This window comes from Vanessa cardui, chromosome 3 (genome assembly GCF_905220365.1).
Source record: "Vanessa cardui chromosome 3, ilVanCard2.1, whole genome shotgun sequence".
NCBI classification, from domain to species: Eukaryota; Metazoa; Arthropoda; class Insecta; order Lepidoptera; family Nymphalidae; genus Vanessa; species Vanessa cardui.
Genome location: NC_061125.1, coordinates 1,798,751 through 1,818,418, shown reverse-complemented (window position 1 = coordinate 1,818,418; position 19,668 = coordinate 1,798,751). Strand labels below are relative to the sequence as shown.

Sequence of the window (19,668 nt, the reverse complement as noted above, 5' to 3'; positions counted from 1 at the left end):
CATATGGGCATAATTCGAAAAAAGCAAAGAAACATCGGCACATACTAAACGAGAAATACGAACACTAGTATAGTATGTATGAAAAGGCAACATTTAGCAATTCAAATTTATATTAATTGTAAACGAGTAACTACTGAGTTTCGTGCCGGTTCTTCTCGGTAGAACCTACTTTTTGAACCGATGGTAGCTTTGCTTAATATAGTTGTTAAATTATGATTCAAAAGTGCTTGTAAAAGCATACTTGAATAAAGTATATTTTGATTTTGTAATAAGGTCAATTAGACAAAGACTCCTAAAATCCATCTGACTTCCTCCTGCTTCACTGATTGACATAAACACACGTAAATTGGTCCCAAGACACCTTTATCTTGACAGTGCTTATGTAAACATTTATTATATAACAAGGTACTCTCGAAGTCTCGACTGTTTCAGACACTCCAGACACGAGGACAAATAGATAATCTTTATTGCATTATTCAAATAAGACATTCTAACGTATAAATAACAACAGACGGCATGTTTCAAGGCATTTTTGTAGCTGTAAGACATCTTCATACCTTAACTGCACTTTTATTATGTTCGGATAACCTTATGTATAATTATTCGCCTATTTTGATCTAGAACATGATACATGAAAACTGGAGAGATACTCTGTTCGAACTCACTTCGTATTTTACCCTGAGAGCCCAAAATATGGTAATTAGATGCGTTTATCATATTAATTACTGACATTTCAGGATCGCTTTCAATGATGACTTTCGAGTTTGGTCTACAGAACAGCTCTACTGCTAATTTAGAAAAGGTTTAGTAAAGATTCAATTTCAAAAGTTCTATTCTTAATCAATAATTCTCATAACATCAAAAAATAAAAATCGTTAACATAATTGTTACAAAATAACAATCAATCGAATGGGAAAGCCGTAATGCCGTTGTCAATTGATCGGAAACCGCTTTGTTTCTTGCGATCACGTACTATCACACAGAGCTTTGACTTTAAAATGGGACATTTTAATTCATAAGTGCCAATAACCGTTCATCAGCAATTACGAAAACAATCATGAGATTGTGTTGCAAGATGCGAATCATTGAAAAGCAGTAAAAGGGTATAATACAAATGTACTCATTGTGTTTCAAATGGTTTTTTTATTTAGTTATTTGTGAACTGAAAAGAGGTATATTTTTGTAGGTAGTACCTGCATCATAAACACTGGCATGTAAGAAAACTGATTACAATGCACCACTAACCCTGGGAACTATGAAATTATACCCCTTGTGCCTGTAAATGCACTGGCTCAGCCTTCAAACCGGAACACATCAATACCGAGTGCTATTTAGCGGTTGAATAAATGATGAGTAAAATATTTTTATGCCAAATAAGCCATTGTTTAAAAGAAAACCATACATTGTATGTTACATATCACGCTATCTCGAGACCTGTTCTTCCCAAGCAAATTCAATTATAACAATTCCATCCGTCCATGGTACAATAACCTTTTATACGTATTATGAGAGCCAAGGCACTTTTTCTTCCTATCACTTTTGATTTCCAGTTAAAACATTTGAATACTAGAGATAATCGAGTTCTGCTGACCAATTAGCGCGGTCGACCACGGCACTATTTCATATTAATTGGGGGACCCTTTGTGTTGGTTTTCGCTCACAATTCATCCGGAATACGGCAATGGGTCCATTTAAGTCCCGTTCTAGGTGAAAATTCGAATTTGTAAACATTCCATTTGTATAGAACTTAAAATTTATATTTAAACAAGCTTTTATTTAGCAGAAGTTTATTGCAATTAAATGTGTTAAATCATATAGGTATGTTAACAACATTTTTATATTTAAATAAGAAAACTACCCAGAAATTACTATAAAACTAGTTACTCGTACCGACTTCGTATGGGTAAGAGTTTTATTGACTTTTCAATCGTAATGACACCTGTGACACCACACAGTAAAATTCATCAAAAACGCTCCATCCACTTAGGGGAAATGATTACGATTACACACAAACGAAAGATTTATGTAATATACAAACACTCAGTGTTATAATGGGATCTTAATGCTCTTTGCTCTACTTAATTTCCATTAGTCGTAGATTAAAATCTCTTAGAAAAACATCCGATGTTTTTAACGACATTTATAAATAAAAATCCAATTTACTTTGTTATGTAATATTTTATATGTAAAATAATTTATAATACAACCAACCATATTATGCTCTCATAAAAGTACACACTGTTTTATATTAAGTAGCGATGGTCTCGTCCTATCATTACCGTCAAAAAAGAAATCACACGGAGTCATCAACTCATAATAGGTAAGGCTATAAATAGTTTGTTTACAATTTACGTTTTTGCTTGTCATAATTTCAATACTTCAAAGTAATGACTGAGGTGAAAAAGGCTCAAGCCTCTTTGTTGTATATCTTGGTCGCAGGTGTGGCCGCAGTTTTACATACCATGTAGCAGTCGCGCTTGCTACACTCGGTGATTCATTATATCATTTTCCTTTTTATAGTAATCAGACTGCATTAATGTAGTCTATGGCTTTAAGGATGCTTTTAAGTTCTTCAGTTGTCTAAGTGTCAAGCTTCAACTAAACGCAGAATACAAACCGCATGTTCATACAAACAAATCCAAATAATATTTCTCAAAAAAGTTCCAACATTATTACAGATTATAAAAAAAAAACGATTAATTGAAAAGGTTAGGAAAGAACGAAAAAGTTTTTACAATTAAAATAATTGCCTGTAATTATTAATAATGTATTCAATAAAAATAAATAGCATAATTAAAAATTACAAACTACACAATTAAAATATGCAAGTTTTTATTAAGAATAACGGATACAGCTTCAGCGTAGTTTCGTTTATTGGATATTCAAATTCTCTGAACGTCCAGTTGGATGAGATCAGAAATTCCTATATTATCATTTCAAGGCACAGACGCTCGCTTTGATCTTTGAACGATTATTTTGTATTTCTATAATTAATAAAGGTTCGAGAAAATACTGCCATTGGTTGATGCAATATACAACATGACACCAGTCAATACTTCCGATGCTTGAAGTCTATAGAACTAAAATATTAGGCCTTATTAAATAAAGGGGTTAGCGTTTTACAAAAGATAAATATTATATAGAAAAAACCGTGTTCCGATTAAAAATGGAAAATAGCTTCAAGTGTAATATGATTTAAATCTATATCTTTCTACATGAATAAATGAGAACTAAACTTTTTGTTTGCCCATCTGAAACTACTAAACCAATGTGTACATTAATATTATACCTGAAAATACACAGCCTTTCAGAGAAAGTTTTCGTTGATCATTTTACATATAGCCTACTCCAATGGAAGTAGGAAACAATATAAACAAACCGTACATTTACTTGTTCCATGGGTTTTTCTAAACACATACCTATATTGTGCACTGCTAAGAAAGTATAACTAATATAATATCCTTATTTTAGCTGAGAAGGGCCAGCTGTTAGAACGCGTGCATCTTGATCGATGATTTCGGGTTCAAACCCAAGGCAAGCACCACTATATATATGTGCTTAATTTTTGTTTATAATTCATCTCGTGCTCGGCGGTGAAGGAAACCATCGTGAGAAAACCTGTATGTATCTAATTTCATCGAAATTCTGCCACACGTGCATTCCACCAACCCGCATTGGAACAGCGTAGTGGAATATGTTCCAAACCCTCTCCTTAATGAAAGAGGAGGCCTTAGCCTAGCAGTGGGTAATTTACAGGCTGTTACTTTACTTTACTATATCCTTATTTATAATACAACACTTGAACACTTAGTTACTTATTATAGTTATGTTATAGCAGTATCGTCAGTCCAAAACGTCATTTTTTTTTTACAAATCCATAGTGAATATAATCGTTACATCAAGCTCGACCAATGATAACGCGTTTAATTGTTATGGTTAATAGAGTACACATAACTAGTGTCGCTTTGAATTTAGAATATTGACGTGACAGAGTGACAAGCGTTAAATTAATGTTCTTACCTACCAGATGATATAATTCTAAAGTACGCCTACGTGTTCATTATATTGCCATGCAAAGCAACGATTTGCACACACAAGCACACAGAAAACAAACACAATAACCAAACCGCAAGCTTATAATAATTGATTGAACACAACCGACTGACTTTTTTTATAACGGTGTCCTAGAATCTATATATGTTCTGCATAGAGCTTTACCCTTGACTACATTATAGTCTTCATAAAATTATTATTACAGTACCTCCTTCAAAGGGCGACCAATTAAAACAAAACTTTACTATGAAAAAATAAAAACACAAAGCATTACAAAATTAACTGAATAATGCAATACACAAATTACAAATTTGAGTTAGTAACTGGAACTAAATCAGTAGATATGAACTAGAAGTTCTTGACGTTTATTATTGATTGAATTTACATCAAGGCACTGGTATCAACGGCGAGAAATTACGACTTTAAAATATATCTGTATCAATTTGTATTAGAACTAGCGCGCACTGGTAACTTTTGTCACGGTGACTGTTTCGTCACTCTTGTCAAATCCGTGAATATGTACAGATGCAGACATAAATGGCACGTCGTAATGTGCGCGCATCTCCATACATATTCATGGACTCGACAAGAGTGACGAAACAGTCACCGTGACAAAAGTTACCATTGCGCGCTAGTTCTTAGATCCAAGGACTTAAGAAGTAATTAATTATTATTAGGAAATATAACAATATGTGATGTTGTACAATTGTTTCGATTTCCGGTATAGAAGGATTCAGCTGTCGCGAGGTCAATGTCAATCAAGAAGAAAAAACGAAGCAAGCTATATCTTGACTTATTACGTCTTTATTTCTAAAACCTAACACGCCGTAAGCATGGAGACTATATTACTTTTTATTGAACACTAGCGACCAGCCCCGACTACGCACGGTTGCAATGATATGACATCACAGCAGAAACTACTAAAATTATCAGTGTTTCTTTTCTAAATTGTCTATGTATTATATATAAAAACATTCTTCTCGAATCACTCAATCTATTAAAAAACCGCATAAAATCCTTTGCGTGGTTTTAAAGATTTAAGCATACAGAGATATAGGGGCAGAGAGAGCGACTTTGTTTTATACTATGTAGTGATGAAAATAATAACAAGAACTCCACTTGATAAAAAGTAGATGAGTAACAAAACAGTCTTGATAGACTTGCATTAATCTCTGTCCAGGGAACGGAGCAAATTGAGGAGAATTCACCATTCCATTCATTGCCAGTGTTCTACCAGCCGTGAGATCTAAACGGTTATGTTCATTTCGACTTTAACTACACTAGCTAACTTACACTTTACGACGGAACACATAAACAAAGCATTGTCTCTCAGCGATAAAATTTCTGCAGAGTGGGTGGATCCTCTTATAAGGACGTCCTTGGAGGAGAAACCTGAGGAGGTTTATTAATACATTTGAAATTATACGGCTTTTGTTTTCCTTTAATAAGAAGATGATTTCGGTAACGATGACGTAAATATGTTAAGGTCATGAATTGTTTTAAATAATATTTGTATAACTAGATATCGCCCGCAACTTCGGTCACGTAAGGCATAAAAAGCAGCATATGTCTTTCTTTGAAACTTAAGCTTAATATGTATTGAATTTCATCAAATCCAGTTAAGTGGTTTGGCAGTAAAGACGCACAGACAGATTTGCTTTCATATATTATAATATTAGTATAGATGTATTAAAAATGTAAAGGGAGAATATTTAAAAGTGATATTTCAACTCAGATAGTAACACGGGGTCGTGTGTGACACTCTTTCAGATGAAACAGGCCGCCGACTCGACGAACTATCGATATGATTTAATTATATTAAAATACGTACATCGTTATGTAATTACGTATAGTTTTATTCAAAGCAATGTCACTCTTATCTTTAGACGCAATAATCACCAGATTACTTTAACGTACCAAAATAATGTGCCCGTCTAATAAAACGTATCTTTAAATTTCGATTCGACCATCTTTAAGATCTGGATTTAAAGTCCTCTTGAAGTCACACTTGGTCCAGTCAAGCCTTCTTATCTGTCTCGTAAAAGCTGTTATTGCCTTCCTCTTTATGCAGTCACCTTCAAAATTTTCCTCAAAAACATATATAAAAGTTCACTGGTTTTATATGATACCGAATAAAATTATTTGATACCTTATCTATAAAATAGCGACCAAAACACTAATAACACATTATAGTGCACATAAAAACAGTTTATAGTATATGTATTATTAGCAAATGTTATTACAGTAACGCTTAATATATTCATCTATTACTGACTACAGAGTAAAAAAGGCTATGAAAGCAGAGAAAATCAATCGCAGCTAAATAACAGAGGTTAACTGGATCAGACCGCTTGCAATATTGGGGCATCGCGTTTGGGGTGCAACACCTTGCATAGATCAATACCTGCCACAAACAACCATTGCGTGCAGACTTTATTACGAATTTGATATTTCTAGAAAGTTCTATTCGATAAATATAATCTTTTTCTTATTTTTAATTCTTAATTATTTGCTAGCCAGCTATGATGATGTTTGTGGTCACCTGATTTAAACGAAGCTTAAGATCAATACTTTTCAATAAACGATAAATGTTACATCATAGTTTGTAACTAAGTAAAGGGAACGTAACCTTCTTCTTTAACTTTATCAGGTCAAACTTCCTAGGCAACACTGATGACAGAATCAGGTACAATAACAATACAGGCTCAAATATCCTTGAAATAAGCTCAAAAGTTAAGTCTGAAGCCGCACTGGACACCGCTTGAAACTTTGTTTCCAGCATAAATCAGAGAATATTTAGTTTGAATTTTGCAGAGCGAGATTTTAATACGTTTGGTTAAAAACAAGCTAAACAATTCTTCAAGAGCTGTAACTTTAACAAAAAGTGGATACGATAATAAACAATTTACGAAATAAATAAATTGCTATAAATCTATTATTTATGCTTATTAAGATACAAAATAAAACCATGTTGGTATCAATTAATAAATCCATTAATAAAAATGCAAAATTACATCGCACGCACGCCCCTACTGACGTCAGTGGGGGCGTTCACCCTGCCCCACTAACCCAGACTGAAATCAAATGTAAAAAGACTCCTTATAAGACCAACAGAGATCTTTGCCTGAACACTACTACTTATTTGCAATGAGAAATAGAAGCAAACAAGTTGTCCCTCTTTCTTTTCGCATATAAGATACTTCAATAGAGTTCTGAAATGATGCTTCGTTTGTTGAAGTTACTAATACTGGAACTATAGGTATAATTAGAAAGCCTATAAAATAATATTTTAAGGCAATAAAACGTACGTTTTAGTTCGTTAAAATAAGGTAACTATCCACTTAAGTACTACTTCAGTATATTCATTATTTAACACTAATAAGCGAGAATATATTACAATAAATGATAAATAACAATAGGAGAATATTAAAAGTACATTTGCAATTTCCTCGTTACGCTCAGTTTTTTTTTCAATAAGTTTATTTGTCAAATAAATTTCTGCGAATATAAGGCAACTAGTAATGTTCAGAGCGTATGAAATTCGAGAAAAAAAGTACCAGAGACGAGAAATTACGGCACAGCGTACGTAATAATTTCATAGACATAAATTACAGTCTTTCATGTCGAGCAGTTAGAGGGATGCGTATCTTGAAAATAATATACGACATACAAACAAGATAGCTTTACTAATGCAAAAAAGTATAATCCTGCTGAAATAAAGATCAACTGTACCACTAAGATTTCGTCTTAAAGAAAATAACAAACACCAAATATTTGCATACAGAAATATTCAAAATCCAAGTTGTATCATAAAATGGATCAAAGGCTAAGAAAGAAAAATACCAAAGCTAAAGAAACTCAGAGAAATTTAGAGAAACCGTTCGAACTAAAAGGTCGAAGGGATACCACCGATAAATACGTTACTAAGTGACGTAGAATATACTACGTTTAGAAAATATCATTCACTATGAGTAACGTACTACGAGACAAGAGTGATGAGCCGACCGGAAACTTTAATACGGGAATTTATGTCCAAAACAAAACATAAACACTTGAAATGGACGATATACTACAAATATGAGAAAATAATAGCTACGCGGTGGTTTTATGTGCAAATATAAAACTTATATTTTAAAACTGCCGGCTATAATTTCTCGAAATGTAAAATCCGTCAAGTGGCACTTGCAAAAACAGTAATTGGTTTTACGAATACGCAAAGTTTTACGTTTTTTTGGGACCCACTTAAACTAGGTAACTTTTAGGGGGAAAATTAAATATTATTGACAATATCAGGTTAGGGGATTATGGATAAATATTTAGTTCGAATAGTATGATATAAAATTCATTAGTTTGTAAATTGTCCTTTACTTTATATTCCTTTATCTTTTCAAGCTTTAAACAAATATATTTTATTTTATTTTACATTTCTTTTGACTCTGAAGAAGAGGGTACCACGAATATTTTTATAAATGGGATTTTAAAAGTGCCTCGAGGACAAAGCGGATAAAAACTCAAACCAAACATTCTCTTATTCTATACTGATAAAGCATTTTCTATTTTTTTGAGACAAAGAATTATAAAATAAAATTAAAATATAAAAATGTTCATTGTAACTCGTAGACGCCCCACTTCTTCCAACGCTGCTCAGATTCGGTTAAATGCATATGTAATAAAACTTCACGTGTTGACAAGAACATTCCGTGGTACATTGCCGGATTTGTACCGGTTATTATCTAATAAGATTCAATCAAATTTTTTTACGCAGTTTTAGCTATCCTAAATGTACCCTGGACAAATAAACCGGGTCCGTCTTTGGTATGGTTTGTAGAGGCTGCGGAATTATGTCGGTGTAAAGCATCCGGCCGATTTTGCTCCGCTCATGTCTCAGCGGAGCTTTTCTCAAGTAGCGAAGGTAATCTCTTTTCCCACACTCCTCACTAATGCGTACATCAGCGAACATAAAAAGGACACGCGAAGCCTTGGATACGTAAAATTAAATCTACTGGTATATCTAAATTCAGTTTATTGGTAAGTTAATTTATTAACAATATTTTATCAAGTCCATTAATCAGGGTTCTTATATAAAAAAAAATTTGAGTTACATACCCATGATTCTACTAAATAAGTGATTCATAGGATCGATGGTATAGATTCTATTGTATATAACACTTATAGCACTTCTTTGAAATACTTTACGAAAGTTAAGTAAGGTAGTTGAAGGCAGCTCCTCCTTTGTTATAGAAGAATGCCAACCAAACAACAAACTTGGATATTTTTAGTACAAAAAATTTATCATGATATTTTGAATATACCGCGAAGGTAACCATTACTTAGACCATTAGCACGATCAGAAACGATAAACCACTCTGTCAAAAAAGTCAAAACAACAAAAATAAATGCTTTTACTTGACTTTGCTCCCTTTAACATTGGCATTAAGGCGAGTAAGCCTTAACTTGCTTTTTGACGCTTACTGACAAGACTGAAAGTATTATGTAATAAGTCAACAGATGGTACCATGCCGGGCAGCACTAATTGATATTTAAAAAAGTACCTGCCTCGTTGCCTGCTGTTGCGTGATCTAAAGCTGCAGGCCTAGAGGTTGTGGATTTAGATACCAGTTTGGGCTACTAAAAAAATTGTACTGATTTTTCTATGTAGAACGTCTCAGTAACAACTGAAATGTACGTTGGAGCTTACGTGATACTACGCTTGAATTATTTTCAGTCGTTTTGGATTTCCCATCACAACGGCATTTACAAGAGGTACCCATTTATGTTAACGCACGAACTTTACAGTATAATACATCGCAGATGGCTAATTTGACTTCAACATGGTCGCCTTGGCCGAAATCGGTCTGGAGGACATATTCAAGTGACACCATTTTTAACTAACATCTACCGAACATTAACGTCGTAAAACTAATATTACATTCGATTCCATGGGAAAGTTCACACGTTCAACGTGTCATAATTATCCGAAAACACACAGTGTGTCGAACGGCCGTTCATTTAAACAGAACAGAATAGTATCAGCTTGTTATCGTGACATTGATTAGCGTAATTTTATTTATCAACGGCCTATTTAATCATAAATTTATAATTATTTTAATCAAAAACCTATTAAGCGGCTTTGCTATAACTAACAAGATGTTGTCTTTTAGAGTGTGGAAATGCCAACTCAGGTCTGAGAATTTAGATATATTATAGATATGACCTGTGTATCTGATAATTCAATAGCAATTGACGCTGTAACCATATTCACCATTCCTTACATCGCCAATGCGCGGTCAACCTTGGAATTAAGATATTATGACATTTGTGCATGTAGATACGCTGGCTTCTCCCACTCTTTTAACTCAGAACACAACGATACTAGGTATTGCTGTTAGGGGATAGAAAATTTTATGGGGGTAGAAAACACATTTTCAACAAAACACTTCGAACGTCATTATCACTTAGATTTTTCTACAATTAGTAGTCATAAAGATTTGTTATTTGAATATTAACGATATTTATAATATCTATAATTTATTAATACCGTATGCAATTATAGATACGATCAATGAAACATGAACGATTTTATCGCATTTCAATAAAAATATAAATAATATAGGTAAATATATTATCAGAATGATCTGTTGAAACATTTGTATAATTTAACCAAATTTATGTTTTCGGTGCAACGAAGATATCCACTTAACCGTACTTTTATTGGGACTATGCAATATAAAAAACTAGTTTTTTATTTAACCTGATTTTTTCTTAAAAAGTTAAGTATAGGAGTGTTTCATTTAAATATCTAATAGGAAATATAACTTCACGACAACAAAAACAGCCTGTCAATTTCTTACTGCCGGGCTAATACCTCCTCTCCCTTTGAGGAGATGATTTGGAGTATATTTATTAAACATACCACCACGCCGCTCTGATGCGGGCTTGGTAGAATCACACGTACCAGAACTTCTTTTAAATTAGACATCTACAAGTTCTCTCAAGATGTTTTCCTCCGAACTTGAGATTAATTATAAACACAAATTAAGCACATGAAAATACTGTAGTTCTTACCTGGGTTTGAACCTGCAGTCATCGATTAAGATGAACGCATTCTTACCACTGGGCCATTTCGGCTCACTTTGCTAAATAATTATTCGATTTACCACAAAAATCGATGACGAAGTTATCGCTCCACATAAAATGACTATGAATTTAAATCTAAAATTAGTCTATATTGGAATGGCGCTGTTACTTCAAACGAATGAATGTAAAAAAGCAAGCGTAAAGGGTCACACTATGGTAATTGGTTTTCACTCATAGATATCGATCTTCCAACAAATATAAGTTAACCATGTACCGCCCCCAACTTTCGGCACTATTAATTAAACATTACGTTCCTTATGCCTTTAAACACAGGCTCTGTCTAATATCAATACAAATAATTTCCGTTTTATTCATCATTCAAGTTCACAAAGCCTTAACACTTAAGTAGATTTTTGATATTTTATTCGTATTATATTAATATAAATATTTTTCTACCATACAGTAAAAGACTTACAAAATCTAAGACTATGATACACATCATTATATTTTACTTTGTGTCCTATATAGTGAATAATCATTGCCCTGTGTGTGCAAAACAAAACCTTTAAAGACATTTTTAAATTAAATTACATTCGACACGATTGGAAAACACCAATGAAATAATAAATTAATTCTACTAATGACAAAATTCATGGATGAAACCGTAACAAGGCGTTGCAAGATTAGAATTTAAATCCTTCTGAGACGCCAGCATGATCGATCTTGCTCATGTTGTCTGTACTTGAACGTTACACAATGAAGTTTAGAACCTTTCGCCGGCGGATTTGCCATTTCCTTACTAAGATATAGTTTATTTCCTGCAGTAAACGAGTTTACGGTCAGGGGGTGGTATTTTGCTGAGATTCGATTCGAATATGTGAACGTACTAGATATTTCAATAGGTCACGGTCAGTTTTGACGTCAAATTCGTCTTCTTTTGTTTTCGATAGATTTATTTTAAACGCAATACGATTTGTTTTTGCATCTAATTAAGTACCGTAATTATATGCATAATTGCAACAAAGAGATATTTTAAAATTATTTCAATTGCCCTGATTGATTCTGAATTAAACAAATTACAAAATCAATTAGTAACGTAGCGAGAGCGCATTAGGAAGAAACAAATTAGTTACGTACGACAACAATATTTGTCTCAGCTCAGGCAATAACTTAAATGCGACGGCTAAAGTTACAAGGTAGAAGATTTAAGCGGATGCAAGTCGAAATTTATGTTCTGTGAAACTAGAAAAATATAATCTACTTAGTATGATGGTTAAACACTTTCGAACCTCAGATTTTAGGGTTATATTAAATGTAGTATACATAAATGTAGTATGTAGAACTTAGATTATATCAGGTGGAGAAGCTAACCTTCTCCAAATAAATTTATAACATAATTATGTAATTTTTATATTATCCTACTAACTTTTGTTTAGTTTCACGAAATGAGAGAATTTGTGTGTTGTTTATACGCCACGCCATATTTGAATCATTGTTGCTTATTTATTTATTTAACTGTACATATTCCATTGCATGGACCCAACGTGCACTGAAAGGCCTCTATTGCGCGCCGTATATCCCTTCCATATCTATTGGCTTTCGAAACCAATATGATTCATTGTTGAGCAAAACGTTTGTTGACTTGCCAAATATTATGACGTCGATCTAAGTTTTTCTGACCTACTTCTAAAAGGCACTTGTTTTGTAAAAGATGAAAAAAAAAAGATTTACAATGACATTTTAGATTGACATCAGGAACAATAATTATCAAATTGATAATACATTCACAAAACTTACATATTGATGATATAAAGTAGGGTGATAGTTTAGTGTCGAAGGTTTGTTATGTAATGATTATTACTATAATAATAGAACTGACAACACTGAGTTTCGAAATACGTACTATCATTAATAATTTTAGTTTTCAATTATGATATCCTAAATTAATGTTAAATTAAATTGTATGAAATGCTTTAGCGTTGAGTTTGATATGCATTTTGTGATGGACTGACTCTTAAATTTATTAACACGAGCCGCGTGTGATGCTAGTTGCTGAGTCAGGTTCGATAGAAATTGCGCCAGCAAAATCCTAACATACAACATACGATGATAGAATACAAGTAAATATACAGCATATACATCACCGCTAATGTCTATACGTTTGGTAAGTGGGCCAAATAAATTGCACTACTCTGACAGTTACGACCATCTCAACACCAAAAGCACTTCAAAGTTAATAGTGATTGCTCTGTCAATAAAACCTTTACAAGACACAAAGTATACGGGCCAACTTATTGTCCACCATATGGCTGTCTTATCACGACAACGATTGACGACTTTTATAAAAAAATACTAAAATATTATCATTTTCATGTAGAATATTCTCGAAAAGGTAAAGACATTCACAAACTGTAGTTTTCGTTTGCATTATATAATAAAACATCAAAACTATATATGAAACGAAAGTGGTTGGCCTATAAATAGATATGTTGGCAATTTGCCAAGAACTTAATGGTTTAAATTTTAATTCAAGTTTAAATTACAACGTGCCAAGTTCTGATATTGTTAGATGCTAATCTTTGAGATATGAAAAGATTAAAGGTCACGATTAATAGAACCAAATGGGGCAGATATACGTGGCAGATATATCATATACTTGGCCCATATCTGACGTTGACGCAGTGTTTTTCTACAATTCATCTCAATCTCTGTCTCACATACTCTCTCTCTCTTACAAATCCCACACGGCACTTATAACACTGCTCGTCCTTTCGATCTCACCTCATAAAATCTTCTAATTATGACATCAATACCACGAAAAGGTGCCTTTTTTATATGCCACTTCTTGCCAAACCAATCTTTCAGGTACGGGCTCATTTTTCAACACCGATTTTTGAATTGGTCATACATAATATTTCAAATCAGGTTATCGATCTTGCTCGAAAGACAAGAGACTATTTTTTGTCACTTTGACCGTTTACAAATTTAACAATTAATATTACTTTTGTGGTAATTTGGTTGGGTTGCGTAAGTTTGAAGATTGACAAATCTGTAGCAAAGACAGAATTAGGTAAGAAAATAATTTGGTAAATATAAAAATGGTTAGAAATTTTATATAAATTATCAATTTATAACAGAGTTTACGGTTTTTATTGTAGAATACCGAAAATATGCTCCGGATTTCTTTGCCAACTAAAAGTCAGGTTAGTGCCAGTAACAAGTACGTCAAAAGCTGAAAGTCAAGTTGGAACTTGCGTGGACTTGGATTTACTTATCGCGACCCATATACAGTTTTGTTACAACAAGTTTTGCATTGTTTACATGGTTATACATTATTGAATTCCTTAGGTAAAGTATTATAATTTACGTTAAAAGAATGGCCGTACTCTCTGGTTCGGTCTTTTACGTCTTTTTCGGTACTTGTACGAAAGAGGTCATACGGAAATTTAAAGACGAAATTTTAAAGTATATCCATCACAAAGTCGAAACTTCTGTCTACAAACTCTTAAACTACCGAAAGGATTCTCACACGGTATCACCAATGGTGAGTGATTTATGAGGAACTAAACCTTTCTAATATATAATTAATTCATATTTTCATTATATGTGTAAATTGGCTGAAATATGGCGATGTTTTTCAGAGTATATATATCCAACTCGTGTAACCCTTTCCAAATCGCTGGAATAACACTTGACGCGCTTCCCCCGCATAATATTGTGGGGCCTATCCGGACTCACTGGAGCCCTGGGCGAAGAGCACACCCTAATACACCGAATTATCTACTCAAAAAGTATCGGTATCCACTCTGTCTCTTGGGTGGCGTCACGAGATCACTTACGCATGCTAAGCCTCGTGCAAACCTAGTTCAATATAAAAAAAAAATCTATTTTCAAAATTCGAACACTAGTTTGGCAAGTTAGACATTTTTGGACACTCTATTTCTCTAAACTGACAGCAGAAATTATAATTAAAAAGTGACGCAATTACGTAAATTACCGGGTATAAATCAGGCAGTCAAGAATGCATGTAAAGTTGAAAGAAACATTTTAACTGTATCTAGAAATGATCTCTGAAAAGTCTATCAATAAAATGATCTAGTTTCATATATTTAATAGTAAACTATTTTCACAATTTAGATAGTGCTGTTTGATATACATTTTTATTAATTTTAACTTTTTATCTTAAATTTTTAATAGAATTTAGTAAGTAATTTACAAGAAAAATAAAAGTATTGAGTGATTTCTGAAGAATAAAGAAATATTCTCTACAATCCTGTACTGTGTGTTATACAAATTATCCTATATAATCATCTAAATGAATAAGATTTAAACTGTGTGCCCAAGTAATAACTTTGTTCATTCCTAATGATAGCTTTTATAAACAGTTATAATTTTAGGAATTGATATGTCACAAGTACATGTATATAACAGCATCTGATAAGATAAATTGAATCAACATTTTAATGTTATTAGCAGAAGAGCAATAAATTTGCACTAGTTACACATCTAGATAAGTTTGAATGACACACACACTCCAAACCAAATATTGTATATATAATAATATATTATGAACAAAATAACTTAATCATTGTAAATAATATGATAATTATTTATGAGTTATGTTTATGCAAATTGCATGCGGGAGAATACATAACAGGTTTATGGAATGTAAAGGTATTTTCTTTAAAATAAAATATTAAATTGTTTACAAGAACACTTACCTCTTCGATATCCTTATGAAACTTAATCGGCCTCATCAAATAAAATTGCACAGCAAAGTACACAAAGTTAATAATTATAAATGCACTGTTCCACACCACAGCATCTAAGTAGCACTCTATACTCCAAGCCCAGAGGCCTGAAAAGGCACAGCCCAGTACCAGAGCCACTCTCAGCCATATCAGCCCGGTGGGAGTATGTGGGGCCAGGAAGGATAGCAGGAAGAACACATTGGCTGCTTGAAAAAATATATGATTTATCGGACGCCACTTGGGGCAGTGGTTAAGGTACAAGTCCCACATCGATGTGCGCTCTTGAATAGTCACGTTTACGAAGTCGTTCCCCGCTGGCGATTTCGTCGTCGCAAGCAACCCCATGCCGTCCGTTACCGCCGTCGTCCCTACGTCACTTTCGGCTGTCGGCACCTCCGTGGTGACATTTTGCAAGCCAGTAATCATTCCGATGGCTAAGGCACTGAGAAACAACATAGTCCCACCAAATAAAACTCTTCCGATCCACTTGAAGCATCGACGTTTTCCCGGCGACGTTTGGCATTGGCGCGCTATTTTTTAGCTCAATTAAGCACAGCTGTTCTTAAAAAAATATTTAGTAACATGAAGGTATTTACACTATTTGCGAACTGTTTTTTTTTTTATTAATTTAAATAAATGAATAGAACTGCAATAACACAAAGATACTATTTCAGGAAAATCATAACTTTCATACGACGAAAATTATTAAACAAAACGCGGGACAACAAATGCAGTCAAGAGTCCAAAATAAATATTAGAAAAACAGTGAAGCAAACAATCGAAGCTTGCGGAATGACAGTCAGCAATAGCGCTTGACATAACAAATGACAGCGATTACATGTTACCATATTGTAAAATATGCTTACGATTATATTGATTCATACTAAATTATTTTTACGAAACAATTACATATGTGCCAAAAAATATCCTTATTTAATATTAGGTGAAATTTAATGAAAAGTGACTTTGATTAGCGACAATTCAATATAACAAAGAATACTAAAAAGCTGCATTTCTTAACTGTCACATTATGTTAAGTGTTAACTTCATGTTGACATTTACAGGTTTTCTTTCTGGCGCGCATTGTTTTGTTGTAGATCGAGTATTTTGCGTATTATATTAATCTTAAAATATGTATGAAATTATGTATAAAAATGGCTGTACCTTTTGATATGTTGTTACATCCAGAATTATTATCAAATGAGCAGTTAATACAAGTCATTCAAGAGGTAAAAAAGGGTTCTATAAATACACCGACAAACTTGTGTTTTTTTTATGTATTTAACTTTATATATTTATTTTTAGAGGCATTTACGAGTAAATAATTTACAAATAAAGGCAAGAGATGAGCTTTTAGATCTATTTCATCAATTTTGTGTCCCGTACGGCCAAAGGAAATATCGTGATTCGGGTCGAGGTAAAATTTTAAACGAAGTGCGTATGTCGAACGCTGAATCGGCCAAGAACTTGGATGTAGTCAATAATAATCACATAAATAACAGAAAGAAAACATATTCAAACCCTGAAAGATTAAAGCCTTCTTCTGATATGCTCTCTGGCCAGATGAAAAGGATTAAGCTAGACGGCAGTAATACCTCTTTTAATAAGAGCCATAGCAATAAGAGGAAAATGTCCATTGATGCTGTAAGTCTTTCTGAAGAGAACATACTTAACTCCACAAAACAAATGCACACTATTCTTTTTATCTAGAACAATACAATCCAATACAACTAGAAAGTCCTTAGCTGAATTAGATTTACAGGCTTTAAGGCACATTAGTACAAACTCAATGTTCCAATTTTGGGCTACTAACGAGATCTGAGCTTCTGCAAACAGACCACAAGATTTGCAGTTTATAAACTAACCACTAAGCTTATGAGAAAGTTCAGAATATCAATTAAAACAATTCTGTAGATAATCTCTATTTGATTTATAGTGTTATGAATAAAACTTAAATTATTTTAATACTCTTTTAGGTAAACTCTCCCACAGACAGTCCACCAATTAAAAAGGAAAGAAAACCAATAACATGGCCGTAATTGCTCAAGAGTATATAATGAATAGAAATCATGTTACATAATTCTAACCTTTACATTTAAGGTAAACATTATCTATATAGCAAATTAACCTGATGTTTTTCATAACTAACACAATTCTACCATGTGAGTTTTATATTGAAATCAATGTTAATTTCAAAAATGATTTTAGGACAAAAATATACATTATCCTTTTTTAAGTCACATATAGGTCAAATCTATTGTACCTTTTTTACAAAATCAAGTATTATGTAAGCTAGAATACACTTAAAAATCAAAGTGAACATATTCATTATGTGATCTGTGGTCTCCATATATTTTTTTAAAAAAATATATAAGTAACAGCTGAGGGGCCATTCATTTATTACGTAAGACTATTTTCGCTAGTATTTAATCCCCTATAGGGGGCCTGTTTTAAAAAAAAAAAAGAATATGCCGATCCCCTCCTACTGTTTAATATTTATTACATAAGAATCTAAAGGAAGACATGAATACATGTTTGGCTTGTATAATGTTTGATTTTCAAAGTAATAATTTTTTTGAAATGGTTATTTGTAATTTTTTAGGTTCTAAACGTCGGATCCGAGCGTAACTAGGCAATCGCCCGGTTTCCCGCGCTTTTTCAAATAATTTTAATTTTACGTTTTTTTTTATCTTACTTAAGAACTGTCGAAACTCCTTCCCAGCCCGTTGTAACCAGATATAAGACATGGTCGACACCCCTCCTCCCTAAATCGTCTTACGTTATAAATTAATGGGCCCATATAACTAAAATTATGTTTTTAAAGAGTTAAAGATTTTTAAGTTGTGTCTGTGTTGCATACCAGGTTGAACAACTGTTAAACTATACTCTATTCCAGCCATAAGATGAAAAAAAGCTAAATAAGCTGATTACATCTAAGGGTTTTTTTCTACTTCCATTGGAATAGACAATAATAGTTTTTCTATCTATATCATTATAATGTTTTCATTTTGAACATATCAAAGGTGACTCATGGACCTAATGCTAATTGCTTTTCAGATGCTGTAATTCTTTTCTGATTATCCAAAAAGGAGAGGAATGATGTACATAGAAATGAAAGTATGTAATAAGACGGAACAAAATGTATTAATTGTGATGAAAATAAATATATTTATTCATTTTGGAAATAAAACAGTAATAAATATATAAGATCATCACAATGATCTCCTAATCATTGTAGATCATTCTTCGGGACCCAGCACCCTAGTTGAGCTCAAAATTCAAAAGCATTTCTATATGTCTGCCACTGAGCTTCTAAGTGCTCAATAGCTATGTATCTATAGAATATCTTTTACAGAATTTTATATACAATCATAATTAAACTTTGACAATAGATAAAAATCTTGCTATTTTTAATAATAAGCTTGTTGTTTAATTTGCCTATCCATAATACTTTCGAAGCAATTGTAGATTACTAATTCAGTCTCAAATTTAATGCAGTTTTAAAATCTCAATGTTTATAGTTTAGGGTTAGATTTAAATAAATAAACTTTAAAGAAGTATGTATATTGCCTTAGTACTGAAATACTTTTTATTTTGTGTCAATGATGTTGTAGTAAACAGATATGTTATTAACGCGCAAAAAGTGAAGACTAGAAAACGTCCTAATTGGGACGTTTGCCTTTAGTTGTTTTACGTAGTAATACGTTTTGCGTAATTAAAACATCTAGTTATTCCTTTTACTTATTGTTTTTATCAAGCTATCCTTTTTACTTTTAACAAAATGTAA

General features: G+C 32.7%; 2 protein-coding genes across 4 annotated transcripts in view; one reads left to right on the top strand and one right to left on the bottom strand.

Annotated features, from left to right (window-relative positions):
• Positions 1–16,701, bottom strand: part of LOC124543517 (blood vessel epicardial substance-like) — a 56,899-nt gene extending 40,198 nt beyond the window's left edge. For both annotated transcript variants that reach the window (XR_006967479.1, XM_047121741.1), the window contains exon 1: positions 15,852–16,701. Coding sequence is in view for 1 of the 2 variants with exons in the window: in XM_047121741.1 (XP_046977697.1) it covers positions 15,852–16,337 (486 nt within the window). In the remaining variant the exon portion in view is untranslated. The remainder of the gene's footprint in view (positions 1–15,851) is intronic.
• A 217-nt stretch (positions 16,702–16,918) lies between these two features.
• Positions 16,919–19,455, top strand: LOC124543519 (ashwin-like). Of its 2 annotated transcripts, XR_006967480.1 has the most exons (4): positions 16,919–17,110; positions 17,187–17,525; positions 17,858–17,981; positions 18,939–19,455. XR_006967480.1 is itself a non-coding variant. In XM_047121743.1 (3 exons), exons 1-3 carry the CDS (start codon positions 17,018–17,020, stop codon positions 17,918–17,920), a joined length of 495 nt encoding a protein of 164 aa, XP_046977699.1. In that variant the 5' UTR covers positions 16,919–17,017; the 3' UTR covers positions 17,921–18,599. The 2 variants fall into 2 exon arrangements, 1 of the variants encoding a protein (XP_046977699.1); XM_047121743.1 differs by lacking the exon at positions 18,939–19,455 and having other exon boundaries at positions 17,858–18,599.
• Positions 19,456–19,668: the final 213 nt, after the last annotated feature.